Source organism: Toxoplasma gondii, chromosome IX (assembly GCF_000006565.2).
Source record: "Toxoplasma gondii ME49 chromosome IX, whole genome shotgun sequence".
NCBI classification, from domain to species: domain Eukaryota; phylum Apicomplexa; class Conoidasida; order Eucoccidiorida; family Sarcocystidae; genus Toxoplasma; species Toxoplasma gondii.
The window spans coordinates 3507031-3531747 of record NC_031477.1 but is presented as its reverse complement, the minus strand read 5'-3'; the positions used below and the strand labels follow the sequence as shown (position 1 = coordinate 3531747).

At 49.9% G+C, this 24717-nt stretch overlaps 5 protein-coding genes across 5 annotated transcripts; 3 read left to right on the top strand and 2 right to left on the bottom strand.

Moving 5' to 3' along the window:
• Window positions 1–626: 626 nt before the first annotated feature.
• On the bottom strand, window positions 627–7022 carry TGME49_289930 (phosphoenolpyruvate carboxykinase, putative). The gene is made up of 9 exons (XM_002368377.2): window positions 6769–7022; window positions 6292–6412; window positions 5815–5966; window positions 5199–5400; window positions 4698–4927; window positions 3818–4132; window positions 3295–3510; window positions 2254–2427; window positions 627–1857 (listed from the first exon to the last, which is right to left on the bottom strand). The coding sequence occupies exons 1-9, from the start codon at window positions 6955–6957 to the stop codon at window positions 1612–1614; spliced, it is 1845 nt and encodes a 614-aa protein (XP_002368418.2). The 5' UTR covers window positions 6958–7022; the 3' UTR covers window positions 627–1611.
• A 2675-nt stretch (window positions 7023–9697) lies between these two features.
• Window positions 9698–13724, top strand: TGME49_289920 (hypothetical protein). The gene is made up of 2 exons (XM_002368376.2): window positions 9698–10077; window positions 10548–13724. Exons 1-2 carry the CDS (start codon window positions 9966–9968, stop codon window positions 11249–11251), a joined length of 816 nt encoding a protein of 271 aa, XP_002368417.1. The 5' UTR covers window positions 9698–9965; the 3' UTR covers window positions 11252–13724.
• A 300-nt stretch (window positions 13725–14024) lies between these two features.
• TGME49_289910 (hypothetical protein) lies at window positions 14025–17176 on the top strand (the record flags this gene model as incomplete). Its single annotated transcript, XM_002368375.1, has 3 exons — window positions 14025–14203; window positions 14732–14980; window positions 15259–17176. Exon 3 carries the CDS (start codon window positions 15344–15346, stop codon window positions 17174–17176), a length of 1833 nt encoding a protein of 610 aa, XP_002368416.1. The 5' UTR covers window positions 14025–14203; window positions 14732–14980; window positions 15259–15343.
• Window positions 17177–18033: 857 nt separating this feature from the next.
• TGME49_289900 (n-acetyltransferase family protein) lies at window positions 18034–20003 on the bottom strand. The gene is made up of 2 exons (XM_002368374.2): window positions 19383–20003; window positions 18034–18583 (listed from the first exon to the last, which is right to left on the bottom strand). Exons 1-2 carry the CDS (start codon window positions 19555–19557, stop codon window positions 18258–18260), a joined length of 501 nt encoding a protein of 166 aa, XP_002368415.1. The 5' UTR covers window positions 19558–20003; the 3' UTR covers window positions 18034–18257.
• A 196-nt stretch (window positions 20004–20199) lies between these two features.
• Window positions 20200–24184, top strand: TGME49_289890 (hypothetical protein). The gene is made up of 4 exons (XM_018782098.1): window positions 20200–20670; window positions 21342–22151; window positions 22856–22932; window positions 23752–24184. The coding sequence occupies exons 1-4, from the start codon at window positions 20259–20261 to the stop codon at window positions 23896–23898; spliced, it is 1446 nt and encodes a 481-aa protein (XP_018636422.1). The 5' UTR covers window positions 20200–20258; the 3' UTR covers window positions 23899–24184.
• The last annotated feature ends 533 nt before the right edge of the window (window positions 24185–24717 follow it).

Here is a 24717-nt window from a genome sequence, read left to right as displayed (position 1 = left end):
CTCCGGTTTCGGACCGACCCTTAGCGACACAGAAGGCACGGGGGCCATCTTTAGGAAAGTTCTAACGAGAGGCAGACATTGCGCGCACCTTTTCCTACAACCAGCTTCTTGCTTGGGTAAATGCTCGTGCAAATAACGCCCATCTTCATGACGAGAAACGTGCAGTTCTTCAGATTAATCCATATATATACATATATATATATATATATATATGCATATATATATATATATATGCATCCGTGCATATGTCACTCTTTCTTTCTATTCATATTTGTGGATCATTTGTACAACGACAATATCTACTTATAATGTGATAATTACAATACATGGTCTAGCTATGATCTTTATGTTCTTAATGCTGGCTTTGTACGGAAGATATGGTAACTTATTTGTTAATGTGTAATATATATATATATATATATATATATATATATGGTACATCTATTTATAGGCTTTAAATATATGCGTAAAGCCATGCCATAGCGGGTAGTCACTAAGGTTGCAGGCGACAAAGTCTGAAAGGAAAAAGCTCTGCTCCTGCGGTGCTCGGATTTTTGCGGTCGTCGCTGACTTTAGAAAACCAGGAACTGGTGGAAGGCATCTCTCTGACAAGGAGACAAAACGAAGGGGGGCCGTCCAGTTTGTCCACAGCAGGACTCGGATCTTTCTTGGAAGTTTTCTAAAGAAACCAACTTCACAGGAACACGACTCCCACGCTACGGCAAGAAGCCTGGTATCACAGCCCGTGAACTTTTTTCTCAGTCACTTCTCAAACTACTACACTCATGCGAGGTAAAACGCAGAGAACTCCTCATTTTGTATTATTCCTCTGCGACCGCTTATCCGTGAGACACCCACACAGGTGTACGTGTGAAGGTGGATGTCTTAAAACGCTGTGGGATTTCGTGCCCGATTGTCCCTTTTTGCGCCTCGGCTCAAAGTCAGTGTCAGGGCGAAGAATACCACGAAGTAGGTCGGTGTCTGCCACACGTTTTTACGAGTGTGAGCGGACTTATGTTTCAACTTACCCACTTTTTGCTGCCTTGAACAGTCCAGTGGAGGGGTGTACCATCCTAGAAGACTCAGATGTCTGTTTTTCACAACTGGAGTCTTATTAAGCATGCAACATTCTGTAGTGTTTGATTTACCACAGCTGCACTTGAGGAGTAACGTCTCGACAACCCGTACATAATTGTTGTCCACCGATGCGTCTAAGCCGATGCGCCTTCACATTTTCTAGTTCCCCGATCAGGACAGCACAACCACTACCTTTGGCCGTCTCTCCCCCCGCCAAAGCGTCAAGTCTCAAACTGAGACAGAAAAGACGACTGTTCTTCGGGGAGAAAAGTAGGAGCGATTAGTCTTTCGTCTTTGAAGAGGGAGTTCTGGATTCTACGTCACCTCAGTGTGTCGGGTATTTCGTCTTGTGCTCGCCATGTCTTGAGTCGTTTCCTTCCTGAACACTTTCTCTCCCCTTTCCGATGTTTACTACAATGGATGTGCCAGACACCTGCGGCGAATCCGCTCAGTATCTCTCTGTTTAGACTTCGGGCCTCACATCAGCGACGGTTTCCCGGCTCGGCGCTGGGGCCCTACACTCAAACGCCCTGTCTAGGAAGGGAGACTGTGGGTGCCATTGGCGCGTTGGAAGCTCGCGAGAAGTGCGGCGACCTCAGAAGAGACGCGTCCTTCAAACTGCTTGAAGTTGTCGACAAACAAACTGGCGACGTGTCTCGCTTCATTCTCGAATGCCCTCGAATCTCCCGTCCTCGCCGTCCACGCCTGCAGAGGCGACAGCGTCTCTTCCGGGATGTCTGCAAAAGTGACTGGAATCTCCAGATCAAACACAGGAAGTATCTGAACCAAACAGAAAAAACAATAAGACAATTTATGGCTCATGTGCTGTCCTTTATCTTCCTGGTTTTTCATGCGTCCACCTGTACATATATATATATATATATATATATATATATATATATGTTTGTGAACAGCAGTCTGTGTGTCTGTTTGGAGATACGCTTTACATCGAAACAAGCATCCACAGAAGTGTAGCGCTGTGTGACTATGTCAAAACTACGTGCGAGCCACAATCGTCTTTTTGGATGGAAATAGAATATGCATCTGGCACTCTGTTTACGAATATATATATATATATATACGGATCTAGATGTTTCTGACTCTCGCAAATTTTAGGGGATGCAGAAAAAGACTGAAGAAATGAAAGCGCATGGTTTTCTGCATGTAGTTTTCTACCTTGAATGTACATTCGCTCATTGTGCCGTCGTGGATCGCGTTGACGATGCGCCGTGAAATCTCAACCGGCACTTTTTCTCCAGTCGATCTAAAGGAGATGCCGTAGGCTGGGCCCCCCACCCAGCCGGTGTTCATCAACCAGACGGTCGTTCCGTGTTCTCGAATCTTTTTTTCCTGAGCACAGAGCCAAGAATACAGCAAACCGACTACTTACATAAGGTGAAGAACTTGCATTCACATGGAGGAGATTTAGAGCATCTGCGAACATGTCACTGGAGAGGATAGATCTGCATATAGTCTCGAAGATTGTTCCAAAAGACACGACACAAGGAGAATGTGTAGTAGGCAGGGCACTGGATTGAATACCCGGGGAACTGCGCTCCCACGAATAAGAATCACTGAGGCACCAGGCATGCAATACAAATCAGATATGAGCCTGTTGCCAGCATGTACCGAAAATCACCACGTTCGTTTCTGCCTTTCTACTTTTCGCGCTTTCTCTTGACTGGGAGAGTTCGTGTGTTCCCCTGAGAAACTTAATACACCATTGCCTATTTAAGTGCACTCCGCATTTGGCTGTGTCGGACAGTGGAAAAAAGGCGCAAATGCTCGTCACACTGTCACGTCTGCGTTTGTATCGAGATCCTGGATCATCGATCATTGCTACTGAGACTGTTCGTGCCCTTTCACGTAGACGCCTTGTAAGTCCTTTGTAACATCAAGCACGCGCTGACACATGTATGTATATGCCAGAACAGCAGAAATGATGGGCGCAAGAAGAAGGGAGCGGCCACAAAGAAGGCGGAAAGGGGTAGTTCTTCTGCCTGATGAGGCTCAGGTATCTGTCGAAGATTACAGCAGCACCCAGACTGGCACAGCTCTCCATTTCTGTGGACATACCGCCCACGACAACTTTCCGAAGAGACAGGAAGGTCCTTTGTGCGATACAGTTTTCCCCGTTTTAGTTTCCACTGGATCGTCCTTTTCTCTTGCCGCTCTCACGATATTCCTCTGCACCCACAGCAAAGTGGAAATGCCTACCAGGAGGTCGCTGTAGACTGTGGGGTGAAGAGGCAGGAACGGACATCCTGAACAGGCCGAGAAAGTGACGATGCGCCGCCGCATCTCGAGAGTCGTGCCATCTCTTCTTTTTTCAGCTGTAGTCTCTTTACATGTGAATCCACTCAAAAAGTAAAAGAGAGCTTGCGGCAGAGAAAGACGGGCGACGGGCGGAAAGACACCAAAGGTGTCGTTTACCTAACAGACAGCCAAAAAAAAAGACATGGAGAAGAGCTCGAAGCAGAAGAGTGTAAAAGAGAAGGGTAGGCGGCAGCCAGCAGTCCCGAAGAAGGGAAAGAAGGCAACGATTTGAAGATGAAGCCAGTGTAGAAGGCAAGAAGGGAAGCCGCTACCTGAAGAAAGAGAGGCGACAGAAGCAAGAGTAAGAAAAACGACTCCGTCAACTACGAACGAGCCCTCGAGGATATGTAGGTCGCGTGGAAAAAAGAGAAAGAGAGCGCAAGTCGAAGGACGACAAGAAGGGCTGCTATTCTGTGTGACCCACCAACATGATGAAATGCTTGGGATGGAGGGGGACGGAAGGGAGGCCTTTCATGCCGTGCTCCAAAAATGTTAAAGGATATGTGCACCGTGTGTTATCTGTAAGAGTCGTATCGTGAAAGTACACTCGGCGCGTTTCCTCGTCCAAGACAACATTCTCCATGACGCTCCCGTAAACCATCGCGTTTACAAACGTCTGGCAGGGGTCTTTGTCGATGTCTTTACAGCGAACGTAGCAACCTCCCAATACTCCAGAAACGCCTTCAGGAGTCCACAAGACTTCGTCATCTGCTAGGACCTTCCCTTCCGCGGTTGCCACCTACATAAAAAGTGAATCACACCACAAGACTGCAGGAACCGACGTGTAAACGGAGTTGCACGCGTTGACCAAGAAATTCATCAGCCATATTCTGGGGTAGAATGTGAAAGGAGGTGCAGCGTATGAGTCCCGCCAATCTCTCTCTACTTGTCGGTGGGGGCTGAGCGTTCTTTTTGAGCGCAAATTCATTTCCTGGTCCCTGCAAAGGTACCTGCTCGCAGTTCTGATCAAGGTAATGCGTTCGTCGACCCACCCTTGACGAATACTTTCACGTGTACAGGCATCAATACACATACCGTTACATCGTCTACCATCACAGAAGCCTGCAGAGCAGCAAGCGTGTTGATCCGAGCGAAAACCAATACAGCGTAGACTGTGTGTCCTTGCCTCAACAGACTCTTCTAAAGCAGAAGGGATAACACCACGCGCGCTTGATGAAATACTATATCTATATAACAGCTCACGAGTTTTTAATTCTACTAGCTCCAAAATTTCCCCATCATATATTAAATCTAACAATTCTGGTGGATCCCGACGCTGATCGGCTCTCGAATTTGCCACTTACAAGGGCTGTCTTTCCTGTCGCTGTTAGTCCCAGGAGCACGGAGATGTCACTATCGCCTTTCGCGCTCCCAACAATGCACGATGCATGCAAGGGCAAAACGCCCTTTGGGGGCATGACGTAATTCATGTATGTGAAAATACCTTTGTGAAGCTCGCCTGCGTACTGGGTCCCAAGGATGACCATCTCTCCTCGCCCCAGATGAAGTGCGACCGAAGTCTGACTGCTGACGCCTGGCTTGGAGGCGAGATCAGCAAGAAACGAAACGCAAGACAAGAAGACAAAAGAGAAGGAACAATTGACTGGGGAGAAACGCAAGGAAGAATAGAGGAAATGAGTCGAGAAGAATCTTTCCGTCGCCACGCGTTCGTCGACGGACGATGTGGAGGAAGGAAACACATCTGTCCGGTGTTTCAAGGATTTGAGGAAAGAAAAGTGGGGGATCTGACGTCCATTCATCGCTGCACGCGCTGCATTTGAACGTATACTGGTTTTTTTACGTACCCTCAGCAAAGCGGTTCGCAGAAAACAGGCCAGCGTTATAAATGGTAAAAACAGGCTCGAACTCTTGGAGCTCCGAAACTGTAGGACTCAGGAGAATGTTCTGCATGAACAGGGCGTGGTACGCCCGAGTCGCGATCATGCGCACTTTGATTCTATACTTCGGATCTGCCCCCGCAAAGCCGTCGACTACAAATAGTCTCTTCTGAACGTAGAAAATACAAAAACGATAAAAAAGAGCCACGCTCGTGAACATGAAAACTCACTGAAGCAGAATACTTCAAATGCCAGGACACACAGGTGTAAAAGCATCTGCAGAGACGTTTCCCCTCACTCCTGAGAAAAAACTTTCGACAAACCTGCAGACACATACGCTTCTACACAACAGCTATGCTGTTGCTGTCGTCGGATCTACACCACCTCAGACGGAAAACGCTGTCGTATACATTTTTGGAGAAATGTGTCAATGGGTCACATGCTTTGAAGAAAGGCAAACAAGAAGCACCTAAGCTCAAGCCTCACATCACCGATTTCTTCCGGTGGACTTGGCGGCATAAGGAACTTGCAGGCGCCGGCGGCGCGTTTCTACTGGTATTCTAGTTGATTTTCGTGCCCATACCTGAGTATTGAGAAAGTCGATTGCTCTTTCTCTATTAAATAGGTATGACTGTTCTTTGAAGGGGATATTAACTTTGCCCCACCAGATTTTCTCTTCTGACGTGCTCTCTCGCACAATGCGCTTGTCTTCTGGAGATCGCCTCGTTTTCAGTCCTGCATGAAAAAAATCCAGTGACAGAAGCACATGCACCGGTTATCGGTCATGTCACGGGGCAGCACCACGCCACCCTGTCGGACAAAACAACGTGTCTGTGTTGTTTCACTCCATCGGAAGATCGTGGTCCCGCGTAGTCTCACAGGTGGACCGGGATTTCTTGCAAGCCTCATCAACACCGTATGCAGCAGCTGGGTGAACGGCGGCGGGGTATCAGGCGGAGAGTGAAGACTGTTAATTTGCTGATAAATCTACTCATCATCCATCTACCATTATGCTCTTGTGCATGTATCTCGGAGGCATCGGCGTACACCAGAGGCTCACCTGAGGAGCAACAAAGGACACCAGTGTTCGCAATCAGTGTGTTCTTTTCATATAGGAGTGCCTGCTCGTATAGCAGCGGGACAGCTGCGTTATAAAAGATTTGTTCAGCTGTCAGTCCTTGCTGCGAACATTACACAAAATGAGAAGTTGGAAGAGCTGGAAAACGGTATTAGTACTGTGTGAGACATTCTGCCACCGTGAAAACGGACGGCGTTTGTCCTGGCTGCCGGCGTTCATCGAATGCATCACTCTGTGGAAGTTCCCGCTGCAGCATCACGTCCTGATGTTCCATTGTAGAGCCATTGATCGCTGCAGTAAGGGCATGAGAAAGTGTTTTCGAGCTGGAGTGTAGTGTGTTTCGCTGTGTCGTGTTTTTTTCGAGGAGGCGCTGAGTAAAGAGGAATGAGACACGAACGAACTTTGAGCAAGCTGCTGTGCCTCTTCTGGTTTACTAACGCCTTGAGTTAGTCTTCTTACTGCACGACACTCGTCTTCAACATGAACCTCGTGCTGCAGTTGGCCCAAATCTAGGACATCTTTCTTCGTGAGAGAAGATGCTTGGTGCGCGTGATGCGCCAGATGGTGCTCGAGCTTCCGGCGCACATCGAGTAGGTTCTCCGGTGTCATAGCATCCTGTGCAAAAGGGGTGGCCATCTTCGGGAACATGCTACGGATCGATGATATGATCCCTCGCGTGTCCCAACCAGCTGGAGTCTATCGTCTTGTCACGTTTCGGGCCTCTTCTAGCCTTTTTTCACTGTCACGGGAAGAACTGGATCAGGTAGTGTATCTGATAACCGGACGCACTCTGAAGCTTATGAAGAAGTATTGTACGCTTTAATGGAGGGAGGGATGAGGAATTCCACCTCACATCAAGAAGCGCTGCGATTCATACATACCATCCGAAGACAGAACACCAAAGTTTTCGCGCTGACGGTGTGGCGTTTTGGAGTACCGAAGATAAGTGGCAAAAAGACGCGAACAGTCTTGGTCTACACAGCAAACTGCCAAAAGCTGTAGCGGGGGGCCTATTGGAACATACGCAATCAAGACGTTTTCCGATCGCGATTCACATCTCCCAGTAGATACCGGTGACAAATCAACTCCCGCATGCGAAACGAAACTTTGCAGACAGGTCTCTTGCCGAATGCTGGCTGATAGACTAGCCGGCGTGTAGTAACCACTTGGGACCGTCCTGAGCATCTACAAACGTCATCTACGCCCTCCCCCAGCAGTGGTGGCACAAAAGAGAAAGGCAAAACAAAGGGGAAATCCGAGCACTTGAGCCAGTACCACGTGGGAGTTGAGGGAGTTTTTGGACGCTTCCACGTACCCAAGGACCACATGCATCTGCGGGCCAGAGCTCCAGTCCACTTAGTTGCGTGGCCCACAGTGCTCGGTAGTGTTGCCCAGGTGTTCTAACAAACCTACCCAGGATGCTAATGCCGACAGCAAGCCGGATTCACTGGCCGTAAAGGCTGCAGATCAGCCATACTTTGGTGGATGGCAATACGCCATGCCAGGACCCATCCCGCATCCACTTACAGGCTCTGGACATGATAGAACAGCTGTGAACAAATGATGATTGCAACATTAGTTGTCTTTTGTTCTCCCCCTTTACTGAATCACGGGTCACTGTTTTCTGCTGCGATACTGTTTTCTTGCCAGGCAACATTAAGACCAGCCCTCAAACCAAGTGTTTCTCACAAGCGTCTCGTGATAGCCTCTCTTGTGGGGCTTCTTCCACACCTAATCGGCGGTTTTTCATGTGCACGTAGGATGAAATATCATTGCGCGCAGCAGGCGTGACCGGAAGATGTAGAAGCAGAATCATAGGTGCCTTAACGACACGACACTGCACTGAAGGACAGAAATAGAAGCATGTATCCAGCAGCAGTTCGTATCACCAAACGTGCATGACGGCTGTCGACGTGTTTGAAGTCGGTGAGTCCCTAGCACCAAGAGGAACATGGTCATTTTGCGGTGCAGTACCACCTTATCCACGCTGGGGCAGTATCCCTGTTTTTCCCCTGTTTCAGTCACTGAGCGATGCCTCCTGCAAGCTGTAGTTGCCTTCCGCTGCCCTATTCCTGATCCCCCTACTGGTACCTCTTCCCGTCGCGCCTTGTCCCCTTGGTTCCGCGAAAGCGGTGTTTGCTTCTTCCTCACTGAGGTTACGCGAAAGTTCTGTTGCAGAATTTTGCTAGGCAGTCTCCATCGGATACAGCATTAAGCTTAATGAGCTAACAGCAGCTCATCTGGCCGTCTTTATACTTCAACTGTTTAGCGTGTATCGGCTGGCTCGTTCCGTACGCTGCCACGGCATGTCCTCTTCCTTCTACGTGGTGATTGTCTAGCAACACTGGTGTTTCACAGTCGCAGATTAAGCACTGCTTTTTTGATCTAAGGATTATGAACATAAACAAACTGATAAAAACTTCTTGTCACAATTAACGGTATCCAACGATTGAGTGACGATACAATCGAGAGGCACTGTTCTATACAGAAGCTTGAGTTTTTGCCTTAACCAGACGAACGCAGTCGACACTGGCAACCTTCATAATTAGATCGCTTCGGGTGGCAGATGCCTTTCGAAAGGTTCATAGGCCCGGTCTTTCGTAACCCATGTCTTCCTGAGGAAGCCCTGTGATCTAAACCCACATCTGCGAGTGTTCGAAAATCCAAGATATTTGTCGCCGAAATCATTTGTTGAAGGGGCAATGGAGGAGTATCTATCTGCCTCAGTGTGCTGGCTGAGAGGATAATCATCGAAACGAGTGGTTCTCCTGCATAAGTTTACTTTCATGCACAAAATCACACTTTTTCTGTTGGTAGTTGTCTTGCTGCGTAAGTCGGTGGGATACAACGCTCTTCGAATCCACAAAGGGGATCCACTTTCAGTGAGCCACTACATAGAACAGAGCACGACCTGGGCGACTGTCCTGCCGTAACAGCAGAAAGCACAGTATCTGCTCATAACGCACACAACACACACTCCCGCGTACTGGTGACTCATAGTCAACTATGTATTGTCACGTGCAAACCGTCTACCACCAAAATGTGACGAGTAACTTTCCCACGGACCGTTCCTGATTGAAGATGCCATTTGCGGCTCGCTGGTCCTGTTTTATGACGTAGTGAGGCTTGACCACTGAAAGTATAGTGCCAGACGACGTTCTGGTGGCTTCTGCATCTCCGCTATACTGTAGTCATCGCACAGGCATGTATGTAGCCGGCCCTTACGCAGTCACTCGAATCTTTGCACGACCCGTGCCGTCGCGTCTCTAATCGGGACTCGCTGGGTATGATGACTCACAGCGAGCTGCGAGCTGAATGTAAAAGCCGACGGGCGGGGACGTTGCCGCGTCTCTCCCGGCTAGGATCCCAACGAAGGGGGGGCGGTATCATAACCGCTTGACCGAAAAAGGCGGTCAATATCCTGTGGTGTTTAGTGGTTTCTGTCCGTGTTTGACTTGATAGAAGGTACGCCTGGCTTGAAAGTAATGTACATCATCTGTAGGCGAGGCAATTATTTCTATTCCAGGCTTGAACGTCGGACGTGTGAGAAACACCACGTTCTTGTACGAAACTACGTGAAGTGTGGGAGCGCCTGACTACACGCTCAACCTCGTCGTTCGTCGATATCCGCCGCTAGTTTATTCACAGCTTTCGACATGGGGAGGAGCGACGCAAAGAGGGACGGGAATGGCCCGTATGCCAATGAAAAATTATCGACTCCACTCTGCGTTGATTCGGAGTTGAGTGGCGTCTCATTCCAAAGAACAGGTGAGCTGTTCTCAGGTGTATCAAGCAAGCTGCCAAACAAGCAGCCACCGACCGGGGCGCTGAGGAGCAAGCTGAGAAAGTAGTTGCTGGTTTTGTTGGCAAGCAAGTGTGCGTTCGGTTCAAGTTATTGCGGAGAGCTCTCACAAAGCATAGTCATGCGGTCAAGTTGACAGGGCCAGGCGGTTAGGACGTTGGTGTCGGAACTAAGGAGAACTGGCCAACTTTTGGTACAAAATAAAAGCTGTTGAGTTTGTGGTGGATGATGATTAAGCCTGTTTTTCCTGATGTCGAGCTAATGTAGGCTCTAGCTCAGAAACATGACGTATTAAAGACTGCGGATCCCCAGGCAAGCACAAGCATTACAGTGATTGGCTGTGCCCTCACATCATGCAGTGGTAACATTGCCTACAGCAAAGTTGTTGAACGCCAGCTTCACTGTTGTTTGATTTTTTGTGTGTGCGTCTCCACAGGCGAGAAAAGGCAATTAGTTACACCGAAGTGGACAAGGGATGACACACTTGAGAGCCTTGCGGGCGTAACACAAAACCCGGACACTGCACTATCTGAGTGGCCCCATAAACTGATGAAAGATGATGAGGCTGTAGATGCCACGACTTTGGAAGCGGATGGGGCAGCTGCTGGAGACTTATCAACTGTTTGTACTAGCGACTCGGAGGAGGTTATTTCTGTTGGCCATTCAGAGGATGAAGCCTCTTTCCAGGAACCTCGGCGAGACAGGGCACTAGCAAGCGATGCACGCCCAGATGCAATCATTTCCGAAGAGTTGGTAGATTTTGTGCAGCCAGCTGAAGAATTCAATGAGGGGTTCGTAAGCAGCGAGTATCTGCAACCCATATCGCCTGGACCTGGGCTGCCGGATGATGCAGCCTATTTTGGACACTCCAATGTGATGGAGAGTGCGGATTTGGTGCCAGGGCACTTTTCCGCTAAGAGGGGAAGGCATTCTCGATTTTCCGGGCACTCCAGAGGTGAGTGTGAATGCTGGCCATACGTGTGCACAGGCATGTGCGACATATTTGCAAAGACGGCGTCCAGACGGCGTGTATGTTTCAATCTGTCAGGAAGAGGAGATGTAACACTGGGAGAACCAACAGCTCTCGATGTCTTCATGGTACAGGAAGGTCTTTTCCGTAGCGCCGGGTTCCTGATTTAGGTGGAACCGGTGCAAGTAATTCATTTGGGGATCAAACAGTGGTGTGCTTGCAGCACGGCCGTGAAGCCAGTGATGAGAATTTTGTGTATTTTTATGCATGTTTGCACTTGGGTGACTGTGACTGTAAATTTTTCCTCTACTGCCTGCAGTGCCACTTGCTGCAGCAGGGAAGCAGCGAACCGTAGTCGTTGCTTATGCTTCGCTGGGGGTATACAGTAAGAATATGTTTTGGTTTGTCTTGCATTAATGGAATCTTCAACCGCTCGGGGAAACGGAGTGCGGCTTGAGCTCTCAACGACCACCGCTTTGCCGTGACAAACCGCGATGTCTCCGAAGCCGTCTACACAGACGAGGCGCTGGCGTTTTTTAAAGTGTCAAATCTGCGTTTGCACTCAGTCCCGTTTTTTTCATGATCTTTGCAGTCGCAGAGGGCGACTGGTTCGTATGTGACTGTCTTTGCTTCGACGAACGAGCTGCAGCCGTTTTTTTCATTACATCCGCTTTATTTGCAAGCCTTGAAACGGCATCCCTGTTGTATTTGCCAGTTGTATTTCGTGGTTCCCATGAATGAGGGAGACTAGGCTGTCAAAGAGCCAAGCGGAGAGTGAGAGAAATGCTTGTTGCCATAGTGGCCGATCCCTCCACACCGGAAGGGAATTCTTGGCCGCTGAATAAAGCCAGCGTTGAACAACGCGTCTGGGACACATCTGCTAACATCAGCTTGGGTTTGTGATATTGTGTGTCGCCCCTGTGACTAGGTGATGGGCTCTCTTGAGACGCCGTAAATGCAGCTCATTTCGTCGAACGGAGTAAACGGGGTGGTGGTGTCAAACTGAAATCCACGGCACAATTTTAGCGAAAACGGCGTTGCGAGGAATACACGTGACCATGTGCATGACGTAACGCTGTTACCAAAATGTGTTATTTCGATTTAAGATTCGCTTTTGTTTTCCTATGAGTGGGTCCAATGGATAACCATCCAGAAGCGGCTTTTAATGGTAATGCCAGATTACTCTGCGAAAGCTGGCCTCTATGGTGGAGCACTCGAGTACACCACACGACGAGCGTCATGCTGAATTGGGGGGACAAATAAGCATGGCTTGTTTTTTCTATGGAATGAAGTGCTCTGCAATGCAATATGCGTTCCTCTATCGTATGGCAAGTTCCTGAGTGCTCTTTGAATTGGTGATGACGCACAACTCGATGCTCCGGGTATAGGGATTTGGAAAATTCTTTAGGATGCTCCGCTGTCAAAAGCAAGGTGGAAGCAGTAGCAGCTTTAGGTGGATGAGCGCATATTTCAGGTAGCCTTGCGAGAGTAGGAAATGACTGGATGCTCACTACGGCACACCGATTCCGTTCGTTGTTATTTAGCTCCAGTCGGTGGTGTATCCCAATTTTTGCGTTAGCCCCCTCGCAGCAGAGATGCTATAGTATGGCACTGCAATAAGGAAATTTCACGGCTTCCCGAATACGGTGCTCCCCTCCATGAGAATCAGAAGTCGATCACACCTAAGTGGTAGCGCATGTCGATGCAACCTTCGTACAATACTGCAAAGAGTGAGAGTCCGATTCGTGTGAAAGCTTGGTTGAGACTCAGTGAGCGAAGCTTCGTCTCATCTGCTCACTTATAATCTACACGATCTCCGTCTGTAATCGGAAGATCGATGACATTCCCTAAGACGCAGTGCACCGTGGCCGGTGTTGCCCACTGCGTTTTCTCCTGGAAGCGGCTAGGTTTACGAGATGTACGATAGCACCCCTGTTGTCTGCCTGGTGCCTTTCTGAATTCCTGGAAACGCAGCGACAGTCTATTCCTCGCCAATCAAGCCTGGGGAATACTCTGCAATTCGATTATCGTAAAAGGCAGGACCTCACGCCAGTACAGAAGCGAAGTTTCACGCAGTGCGCTAACAGGCATAGGAAGTTTCCGTCTGTGGTAAAGGTGCACCGCTATTCCTGCCAGCTCGTGTGTTTCTAACATGCGTGTAACTGTTGATCCGTGAGTTGAGCGATGCTGAGTCATCGTTGCCGCATCCGTACAGAAGCTTGTCTCAACTGTGGTTAGTTGCGGCCCCTGTTGTAGCTCTAATGGCCATTCAGTTAGCCCCACGCACTGAGGGCTGACTGAGCAATTCTGTGCGAATCTGTCACCAGTGTGAAGAAAAACCTCACACACGGTAAGGTTGTGGATAAAGATAGCAGCGGACGTGGCTACTGGCAACTGCGTTGTTGGAGCTAACTTACCCATTTAAAGCCAGTCGAGGAAAAGAAAGACCGGTTGCGACCACCTGCTTCCATCCGTTCAGTCAAATGAAACTTTCAATTTCGAAAGTGAATCTGTTGCCCTGGGCCGCAAGCAAGCAAGGCAACACAACCGACAAACACCGCACTGCTTTTGCCTCCTAGTGTCCGCGACAAGAGAGGAAACTGTAGCACCACGCGCGCCTGGCGACCACGAGGTATGGAACACCGTCTGTACCTCTTGAAAGAAGCAGAAGAAGAATTCTTTCCTGTCGGCGGGAAAGCTGTAAAAAGGACAGCTACATGGCATAACCCATAAAATACACAATTTCTGCAGGCGCTCATGCACGGGACAAATCTTCCTTTCTACCACTGCATGTGTCGTCACAATGCCGGAGAAACCGTCCGCTACGGTTCCTTGTCTTGTGCGCGAAAAAGCCCCCTAGCCGGAGCCCAGCAGGACGCTCGACTCGAAAGCAGCCTCTGCCTTAACAGCAGTTGCAGCTTGATGGCAAGCGATGTTTTCGTTGCAAAAGGGGCGCCTGCTGGTGATTTCGGTGAAAAACCGTTCGTTTCCGGAATGACTTACTTTCCTCCACCTAATTTCTGGCAGTTCTAACGCTTTCTCGAACGGAAGGACCAGACACGAGAGCGTTGCCTGCCTTGTCGACAGGGACCAGGCCAGCTGGCAAGCGATCGGAACTGCGGGTGGGTCATCGGCACTGGAAAAGCTTGCAAAGAGAAATCAACGTAGCGCTGCTTGCTTCTCCCGCACAAACTGTACATTCTTGGTTACTGCCTAGATTTGTTGTGTGTTGGCGCTTTGCTGTGAGTACGGCTGATTCCTCCCTCCCAACACCCCTGTCGGTGTCCTGATTTGCCGCGAAGTCATCGTCCCATCATCGCGCCACTGCGCCGCCTCGCCGATTGTCGAAGCAACGAGGGCGCCCAGTTGCATACTGACGCAGAAAACAATTGAAGGCTTGAGAGTGATACCCAGTTACTTTTTGGTCATTTTCTGAATGCGCCGTCGCGTGTGGAACCGTCTGTGCCGGTATTGCTATTTTGCTGTCGCCGATTCTGACACTCGACGGCTGCTGCGGCTCAAGCGAGCAGACCGTGCCGCTGTCCTGCCACACCAAGGCGCATTCTGGCTCGACTATAGACTCCGTGTGGTACGGGTCTCGTTTGAATACGCGTTACCTCCCCTACTCTTTACCTTTCTGCTCCTCTCAGGTCATCACTCGACGAACTCCAGCTAGCGACGGGAATCGTACGTCGGGGAGCGTCACGACGTGGGGCGAATGAACCAGAAACTCGAGAACAACTCGTCCACTGCAACTCTCGAGTTCCACATGCTGTCATTCGCGAAAACGCCTCCAGCTGTCGGACAAACAGGGGTCGCTCCTCTCCCCTGAATGCCCTTTGTTGACTAGGATCCTGTATGTTCCAAACACGCCCAAAGTCATTCCGTTTCGAGTGGCGGTAAGGCTCACAGGTTGCTACTATCCTCCCAACACGCAACATTCCTGAGCAGTTCTATTGGTACGTACCCGTCCGCCCTTGATCTGTACTCCCCTTTGGAAGTAGTGCCATTAACACAGAAAGTGTGAACCCAACACGTACTCCCATGCAGTTTTTCACGACCGATATACGCTGTAGGTGACCTAAAGTGCTCGCTGCTTCTCTGCAGATTGTGGCGCAGCTCGTCCCACACCGGTATGGAACGTGCAGAATGCGTCCTTTGACTATGTGCTCTTCAGGTTTTCCAGGAAAGGTAGACGAACCGAATCCTAGCACTAGACTGCTTTCCGCTGTCGGACACAGAGTCCTCGGAGTCAGAATCCAATGGAGGCCCGAACGAGCGGCAAAGCTCTTCCTCCAGGAGTCGATGCGACTACTATCTCGTCTCCAGCGCAAGGACGATGCAACGTCGTGCCCGGGGCGAGCCAGCGTACACACCTTGCGTCGCAGGCGACTTCAGCGTTTGTCCAGGCTGCCATCTCCGTAGACCAGCAGCGCGGCTCAAAACAGATGGTTGCCCAGTGCCTCACTCAGTCTACCCATGTCCGGGAAATGGCTTCACATCTTGGCGGCCGTCCCACCCACTTTAACCAAGTGGTTGACCAGCAGTATACCTCCACGTGCACGACGACAGGCTGTACAAGCGGGACTTACCTTCACCCACCGTCGAGCACGGCGCTCCGTGGTCTCACCGACAGCACAGAGAAACCCCTTCCAGGAACTCCGCAACTGTACTCTCCGAGTCACCCGGGGAAAGCAGTTCAGCAACTCGAAAGATTGATGCGCCCATGCGCAACTGCACATAGCCTGCCAGTCCCTCCTACAGGTGCGCCAGTAACCGTGAGTGGATCAGCCCTTCCCAGCACCACAGTGCCCGCGGGTGGCGTTCCAGGAACTCAACAGGGGGAGGAAGGTGTGCCGTCGGAGGTCGCTGACTCGTTCTTTCCGGGATCTGACCTCCAAAGTCGAGCAATGTTGAAGGCGAAGCCCGGCGTGCCTGCTGAGACCGTTGCTCGGCCTTCTGCCGATATTGCGTCCGGGCCTGTGCAGTCTCCCGCGCCGGCGCCCGCCTTACCGACGCCACCGGAAAACACTCTGATCATTTTGGACTACGACGACACGCTGCTCCCCACCAACTGGGCCGCTGTTCAGAACCGCGTCGGCCTGAACGACCCCGTGCCTCCGGAGATGCTTCCGTCCCTGGCCGAACTCAGTGAGTTGTGCATCCAGACCATCAACATATGTTTAGCCAGGGGGATGGTGGTGATTGTCACGAACGCGACTGTGGAATGGGTCAACAGATCTGGAGAGAAGTTCATCCCGCAGGTCTTGCGGCACATTCAGACGCAGGGGATCGAGATTATTTCCGCCCGTGACCGCCTCCAGCACACGGGCATGCCCCAGCGACAGTGGAAAATCCAAGTGTTTGAAGAAATGATCAACGACGTTTTCGGAGACCGCATGCGAGACGGCACGGAGTGCACGGTCATTTCAATCGGCGACGGGGAAGGCGAGCGAGAAGCGTGTCTGGAGATGTGCCGGAACCTGGGAGTCAATGAGTGGCTCTTCAAGTCGCTGAAGCTTCTCGCCCAGCCCACGTGCAACCAGCTGATTTCCGAGCATCTGCTCGTCCAGCAGGCCTTCCCGGAAATCCTCAAAGTTCCGCAATCCCTGGACATGGCTATTCTCGACTACAAAAACTGTGGCGGCGCCGACTCGGCGCATCAAACCTCAGTGAACCCCCCGGCAGGTCACGCGCAGCCTGCTTCTACACCTACTGTACCCTCCACGTCTCCTAGCTTCTCTCGTAGTTCACCAACTCCAGGCAATCTGCAGAGAAAGCCTTCAATGTACAATGGATCTAGTCTCACAGATAGAGGCACCGTTGTCAGCAGCATGAATGGACACGGAGGCACGCAGAAGCCTCGCGGTGCAGCGGCGCGGAATGGTGTATCTGCCACGGCGCTCTACCCAAAGTCTGCGATGGCAGGAGGAAAATCGGAAGCCGCGAACACTGATGCCTTTGTCGACCTGATCAGTGACCAGCTCAAGTCCCAGCACGAGCCAGGCTCGGGCCTGGCGGGGTCTATGCCCATACGAAGGAACTCTTCGTTTGCAACCACCGGGTACAAAAAAGCAAATGTTCTTCGCCGGTAAGATGCAGCGACACTGTGGCACCCCAATCAACGGGAATCTGACTGGACGGACGGCGGTCAAAATCGTCCAAAACGTTCGAGATTCGCCCCGGAAATCCAATGCAGCGGCTCCATCAGCTGTGCTACAATGCGAGGGACAAAGGGAAGCTCACATTCTCCTCCTCGCATGCCCGTGTAGCTTCGGCTACCGAAAGAATAAGTGATTTTTGTCGGCACTGGGGAACGAAGACACTTCCAAATGCAGTAGGACCGTCATTCGATGGACACGGCAATGGCTTGTCTTTACATCGCCTGGTGTCTCTATGTCGTTTTTGTGTTTTTTTTCGCGCTTCCTAAAAACTCTAACTTTTTTGTGGCGTCTTTTTCGTCGCGGGAGCGTAAACGATATTGCGTCACCAAACTTTGGAGGCATGTCCAAATAACAGCGGTCCTTTCCCTACTCAAGCCTGCGGCTGTGTAGGATATCTCATAGTTCCATGCTAAGGGCGCATAATAAACCATTAGAAATTGCCACAAGGCGCCAAAATGACTTGTGCTACAAGGTCATCTGAACTAGGTTGGTTCTTTTTTTATAGGCCTATCAAAACTGTAGAGACTGACAGTTCTGTTCATTTCATATATTGATATATACATATGTATATATATATATATATGTATACGTGTATACATTTATATATATATATATAGGAAAGTACGGATACCCCCTTAAAACACAGAAGTTACCGTATATGCACAAGGCTCTGAAACGGCTACACTGCGTGGTTTTCACTTCGTTGGTTCAAGGGCTGAACGCCCTTAAACACATCAAACTATTGGGTTGCTGCCGGAATCCGAAGATTTTCCAGCTGCTGTGTAGAGGCCTGACACACTGAAGATAATTCGACTGGCTGTGCGTTCAAGTATTCGGATATTTGGCTGTTTTTTGCCTGACGCGAATGGACCACCAGTGGCGAGGCATTTCTTCCCTTTGCGCAACACATACAGCGTCACACTGAGTCAGTAGCGTGTACACTCCGCATCATCCAGCTTGAGATATTACTGAAAAAGTCTGGAAAAGACCCACAAGGATGAAGCGCAAGACATCAGAGCGGCTCTTCGGCACCTTTAAGACACAGCACATCCGTGTCGTGGGAGAGAGGTTTGCGCATATCCAGCGCATCTTCTTGTCCAGAGTAGTAGCCTTTCTCTGTTTTCCACACACGGTAGCCGAGATCCCTGTAGAAGTTCACGGCCACTCTGTTCGACACGCGGACATAGAGATCAACATAATAACACTTGAACTTTTTCTCCGAAATGTCTTCCAAAAAAGACATCAACTTGCGCGCAAGACCGCACTTGCGGAACTCGGGCGCCACTGAAAGGGCAGTTACATGGCCGTGCCAGTCCATACCTTTTCCCTCGACCTTGCCTGCATGCAACACAAGCACCGCCAACTCCTAATTACTTCACAACTCAGGGAAACCTACGAGTAACCGCGATTTGGGAGCACATCATCCAAGGACTAATTATTTCCATCTGTGTGAATGAACCGCAAAGATGGACTTCTATCTGCGTATAGTAGAGAAGGCAGGTTCGAGACTCAGACAAGCGTTAGAGCACATTGCTTCATTCGACAATCCACGCTCAATCTTACACGTATTACTTCTATGATCCCACGCTGGCTGAATAAGTCACAGTGTGACAAGGACGTTAGCATCCAACACATATATGCATATAGACCGAAAGTGCGATAGATAAATGCATCTTGGCTAGATGTTAAAGGCTAGCAAATGCCCAAGATGTTTCGGAAGTATACATCTAGACGATCGCTTGATACCTGTAATTATCTGATGTACAAATGTCACTAGCCCAATGAACACTTTTTACGCCTGGGTTGGTGCGCGTTATGGAGTGGATGTCGGGAGTACAAATGAGCAGTCAACACTTGTCAACAAGTAGAGCAAAAGAACGGCTGTGCTCAGGGATTGAGTCTTTTTGCTGATGAGATTTAGGTGTCTAAAACTGTGAAGGCTGGAAACAGACGCTGGAATGCGTAGTAGAATTTAGTTCATTTCGTGCGCTGTGACATCCGAAGGGCTGAGGAAGTGGATAATCTTGATTACGATTCGAAGTGTTATTCCACATGCACCAGAGACCTTACATGGAAAAGTAGCTACTATCTTACACCTTGCTACCCATTCAGCCTAAAGGCGCTTGCCTTTTCTCACCTATAATGTACCCGGCCACAGTTCCATCTGGTGCGTCAGCGACAATGCACAGCTCGGGCCAGTTGGAGAGGTAGCGGAGATAAAAGCTTTGGAGAAACGTCTCAGTGAACCCATCCAGATTGACGGCGTTGAATCTGAAAAGATCTCCTGCAGTCATAGGTCGGAAGCAACTCATTTTTTTGGCCCAGTTGCAGTGCGAGCCGTGGAGTCGGCGGTTCTGGCTTTGTAAATCCAAAAAAGCGTGGGTTTCAGGCAGCTGCGTCTCTACCCAAGGGAGACTTGAGTCAACAGACTGCTGTGCGGGGCTAGCGTATCCAGTTAAGTGCCGCTGCCGCCGTTAAATCCGACGGATACGAACAAGCACGAGGGTCACGCTGCAAGAAAAGGAATCTTGCCCACGAAACACAGAACCACAATATCTCATTGCACTCCGGACATACCAACGGCATCGCCGAGAAAAAACAACGTTCGGACGTGACTCATACAAACACCCTGGTTTTAGAGGTGCTGCTTCTCACCTGTTGTCGTTCTCTCTTCCTAAGCATGGCACAAAAAAGATCTTGCCGCAGACAGGCTGACATCTGAAACACACAGTGATAAAGTATCGATACCTGGATTTCTAGATGCGTAAAGTAGATGCGCATGTGCAACTCGATGCTCAAATTACCTCGCAAAAAGTGGGGTTGGGATGGGTGGTGTCTATCCCGTGCCGCGCGACGAAACCTGCTCACTGTCTTGTCTGGATGTGCAGGAGACTTGAGCGCTGACGGCCGAGACTCTCTCAAATTCAGAAAGTCCTTGCTTACCACGAGAGTCTTCTCGACCAACCTTCTGTTTCGGCAATCTGCAGCGGCCAGGTCTTATCTTGTAAACCACATGCACGGCCCGCTTTTGTCTGCATGCGTGTTCAAAGTGCCCCCCACCACGCTGGCAGTTTCCAAATACTCGCTTCTTGTCTTGTACACGGTTTCCTCGCAGCTGCAAATCTCCCTTTTCTCGTTGTTTCTTCCTCACCACATTCTCACCCAGCGTGCCAAGTCGTACAGGAGCTGCTTCTTGTGGTCTGCCATGGATTCGTCACCCGCTTCGTCCGCCGACCGGCGCAAGCGGCTTCCAGACTCACCGGGCTCAAGTCCGTCGCAATCAAGCCGCCTTTTTTTTCGCGAAACAGAAGAGCCAACCTCTCCGCCGCCCCAAGACCAAAACGAAAATGAAGAAGTTGACCGTCAGACTCTGCGTGCTACAGACGCCTCACCCACCGGGGATGAAGAGAGTGCTCGAAGGCGCTGTAAGCCGGTTGCTTTCAAGCTGTTCTGCCCAGATATGTGACAGAACTTCGGTCACCAAAACAAGAGGAGGCGCTATGCGTTTCGCCGTCTGAACGTTTAGCACCGGTCCCGCTACATAATGCCAGACTCTCGGCAACACAGACCGTGATTGCTCAAGCTCACACAGTGACCAGCGTTTCAGAAACGAGGAAAAAATTGGTGGTTTTCGTTTTCGAGGGGTTCTCGAAAGAAGCTTTATGAGGAGTGGAATAGTGCACATGCGTAACGGCATGATTTAATGATCCTTTCTTCTTCCTGTGAACACCCGAGTAGCCTGGCCGACACACTGTCTGTGCGACTCGAAGCTTCACCGCCGCAGCGCCTCGTTCTGTGGTGTTAACAATGGAAAGAGCTGACCATCAGAACGCAGTTTCTATTGCTTTGCATTTTTTTACAACTCGAAGATACTACAGATTTCCTTGAAGAGATATCTGGTTTCCCTTCAGTCACAGCTTCTCTCAACCGCGGCTTTACACGAACCGCCCTCGATGCTTGTTTGTTACCGCCCCTCGTAAAAAGCTCGCGAGAAAGATATGCTCATGACCCCTCTTCATGTTTATCGTTGCAGGATCGTATTCTTTGCGTCACTCGTTTTCTGTTGCAAGTTACGCACCTTTCTGTTTGTTCTCAGGGTCCGACGATGACGCAGATGCTGTTGAAGACCCGTTAGCGTCTGAGCAGACAGCCGCTGCTGTGAAGCCAACGCAGAGGCGTCAGCCACCAATGAATCTCGACACGTTCTACATGCCTGGGGATTCTGGCGAGAAGGGTGGCGTGGAAAAGGACGGTTTCTTCGACCTGTATTGTCGGCTGAACTTTCTGCGGACACAAGAGAGGAAATTCGGGACTATCAATCACGGGTTTCACCGAAAAAAACAAATTGCCGAGTTGGAGAGAGAAGTCTGCGAGCTGAGAAATGTGGTGGCTGAGAAGAGGCGCAGGTCAGAGGGCTCCGAACCGCGCGCAAACACTGAGGTGACGCCGGAGGAGCCCTCTCTCAGAGCACTGGCTGTTCAGCTGGAGTTGAAGTCGAAACGCCTCGCGTGTTTGAAGGCAAGAAGATGCAGAGATTTGCGTCTCGATTTAAACTTGCTCCTTAAGTCGATGGGAGACCAACTGTCGGACTTGTACCCCTACAACGAGAGTCTTGACCGGATGGCTCAACGCCTAGACCAGTTCAGTTGGAAGGCGCCCACCTGGATTGGCTACAGGCCACTGCTGCTGCAGAAACACAAAGCCGGAGTGTACAAACAGTGGATCGACGCCGGCTGCCCGGAGCCGCCTCACAGCGTACTTCAGAAAATCGCACACCAAACGCACGTGGAGGAAAATATGGACGATCTGTACGGCGATACAACTTTCTCTGGGTCACCTCAAACGGAGAACGCAAAGGCGAACTCCAGCTCTCCGTTCGAGGAACCGGAAGGCCATTCTCCCGCAGGTACAGCTCCGAGATGGATTTGGAGGCACCTGCCGTTTAAAGAGCTTAGGCTTTGCAGGAATCGCGGTCCTACTGCCTCCGTAGCTGAGAGACGTGGAATAACTTGGTTGTTTGTTTCTGAAATTAAATTCAGTATCCTACGTACTGCAGAGCCTCTAGGTAAAAACCGTACAGGGACTGCGCTCATTTGTGCAGCCAAGGTCATATTCGGTTGCAGATGGTAGACGCTCGCTTTCCGCTGAACATCACTTTTCTTTGAAACGAGTTCTGGCTATTAGGTTTCTCCCAGCGTACCAGCACTCATGTACACCCATGCTTTATAAAATAATTCTGATGGCAAAAATGATGATTCTCCGGCCGCTTCAAGCCGAGCGACAACACATACTGGTCTGTTTCACTTCTTTGACGAGAATGGCTCCTGGATTGTATAACCCTGTTTGTTGCTGGCATGGTGTTGAGATGCACATCGTCAGCGGAGAGCTGGAGCGAGGCCTTCTCATCGCGTGCAGCGCTCGACTCGTGGCTGTTGTTGGCCAACTAAAACTCTGTGTGAGTTTGGGTTGTTCCTCTCAAAGAGTCTCTGGGACAGGAGAGGAATGACAAAGCTAAAGTCGAGGGAAAAGCCGTGCACCCAGCTCCCTACAGATATCGCCGGCCACCGCAACGCCTGTGCTGTCAAATGTCTTCGGGATGGCCTGATGCAGATGCCGGGAAAGTGCGACAAGATGAAAACAAACAACCGGAAACCCCCCACCGGAAGGAAGAATCACGTACAACGCAGGTAAGAAACCGCACCGTTGTCTCCCGCACAGTAACGTGTTTTTAGTTGGAGTCCAAAAGGATACAGAGAAGCTCGAGATTCAGCATCCGGATTATGTGAACCGTGTAGTGTTGCCTCTCCTGGTGAAGGGCCGCTGGGTTGTGAATGGCGGAAACAATGGAAAGAGAAAAAACGAAGAATTCTAGAAGTCGCACTTTACGGGAGCGCAAGGAGGCTGCGTCTGACACTCAGATACACCAGAAGGTCACCGTTCCTTGAATGCCATGATGGAAATGTTTCCCTTTTAAGGACTGTTCCACCTTGCCGTTCGGTGGGTAATCCCTTAAAAAGGCGGTCGCTCGGCACCACGGAATTATGCACGGACTTCTATGTGCATACATTTCATCAACGATCGTGTACTTTTTTGTCCGTGGAAACTAGTCTTGTATTTTTTTCGTCGAAAGCGTAGTTGAACATGCGATAGGGAGCTTTTGAAACGTTCTTGTTAGCGCGACAAAAGTGGCTGCTGTTCTGCGGTGAAAAAGAGACCTAGTATTGCATAATAACATGTAATGGGGAGTCTAGCGTCACTTAGTCATCTTAATAGTTTAACACGCCGTTTGTTCAAGTGTTCTATGTTTGCTGCCTAGACCACGTTCGGTAAAGATCACAAGCACCTGGGGCTCTCATTCTATAATGTTAAAAAAACTTGGTGTCTAGCTTCAGTAGTTATCTGATTGGTACTGCATGCCTCTGCGAATTGATATCCGGTGCCTAGAAACAGGGTGTGAAGATAAGCGACTGAAATGCATAACTTTCTGAGGAGTTTTGAAATTGCAGGAGCCTGCTCGGTCCGTCTCGAGCGACCTCACAGAAGATGCGCTACGTGTCATGGAGGAAAAGAAACGCGCTGCCATAGCGAAACGAGAGGCACTATTGCGGGAGAAACGACGCTTGGCCGAAAAGGAAAAGGCGTTGGTTTTTTGAAGTTCCTCAAGAGACGCGATCGCCAGCTAATGGGGTATCTTTTTACGGTGAAAACCCTTCCCCGAAGCGTGTACATCAGGTTAAGCGATTCTGGAAGCTTTTGGTGTATGCCAGATTTCGCTAATTAACTGAAGACTCTGCCTCTTTCAGTGATAAAAACGTTCACTGTTCGTCTGCAGCGTGTCGAACACTCTGTCTATCACAGTAACTCGAGATGTTTGTTGCGACACCCCTGACGGAGGACGAATCCGAGAACTGATTGCAAATTTCGTTGGTCAATTGGGAGCACTTGTTTTTGACTTGAAGGGAACTCGACAAGCGATGAGGACGACTTTGAAGCTTTCGCGACTGACAGCGGTTCTCACGACGTCCAACCCAAAAGAAACTCCCTCGCCATATAACTAAATTCAGTTAGGAGCGGTCATTTGCCGTCAGGTGTAGTATGTGGCGGGGTTGAGAACATTTGCAGACAATTTGTTCCCCGGCTCTTAAGATCTTCTAGCATTGTGTGGGTGATGTGTTACTTCGCTAATTAAGGAACACACGCCCAGAATTTTCCCCTCTTTAGGGAAGGCCGACTTATTGATGTGCGCCTTCAAGCGCGCAGCGTGGCTTTTGACGCTGGTGGAAGGTAGTAACAAGATATTAACAAACGTTACGCGAGCCATCGGGCTCCGATTAGTTGCTGTGATCATTTTATAAGATACTTGAGATTGGATATCAGTTTTCAAACTGTTCTGAATATCGGTTCAAAGAGTACCGCATTTATGTGGAGCCGCGGACAGTGAGAGAATCGGAAAACCCCATGACTTTGTCTGA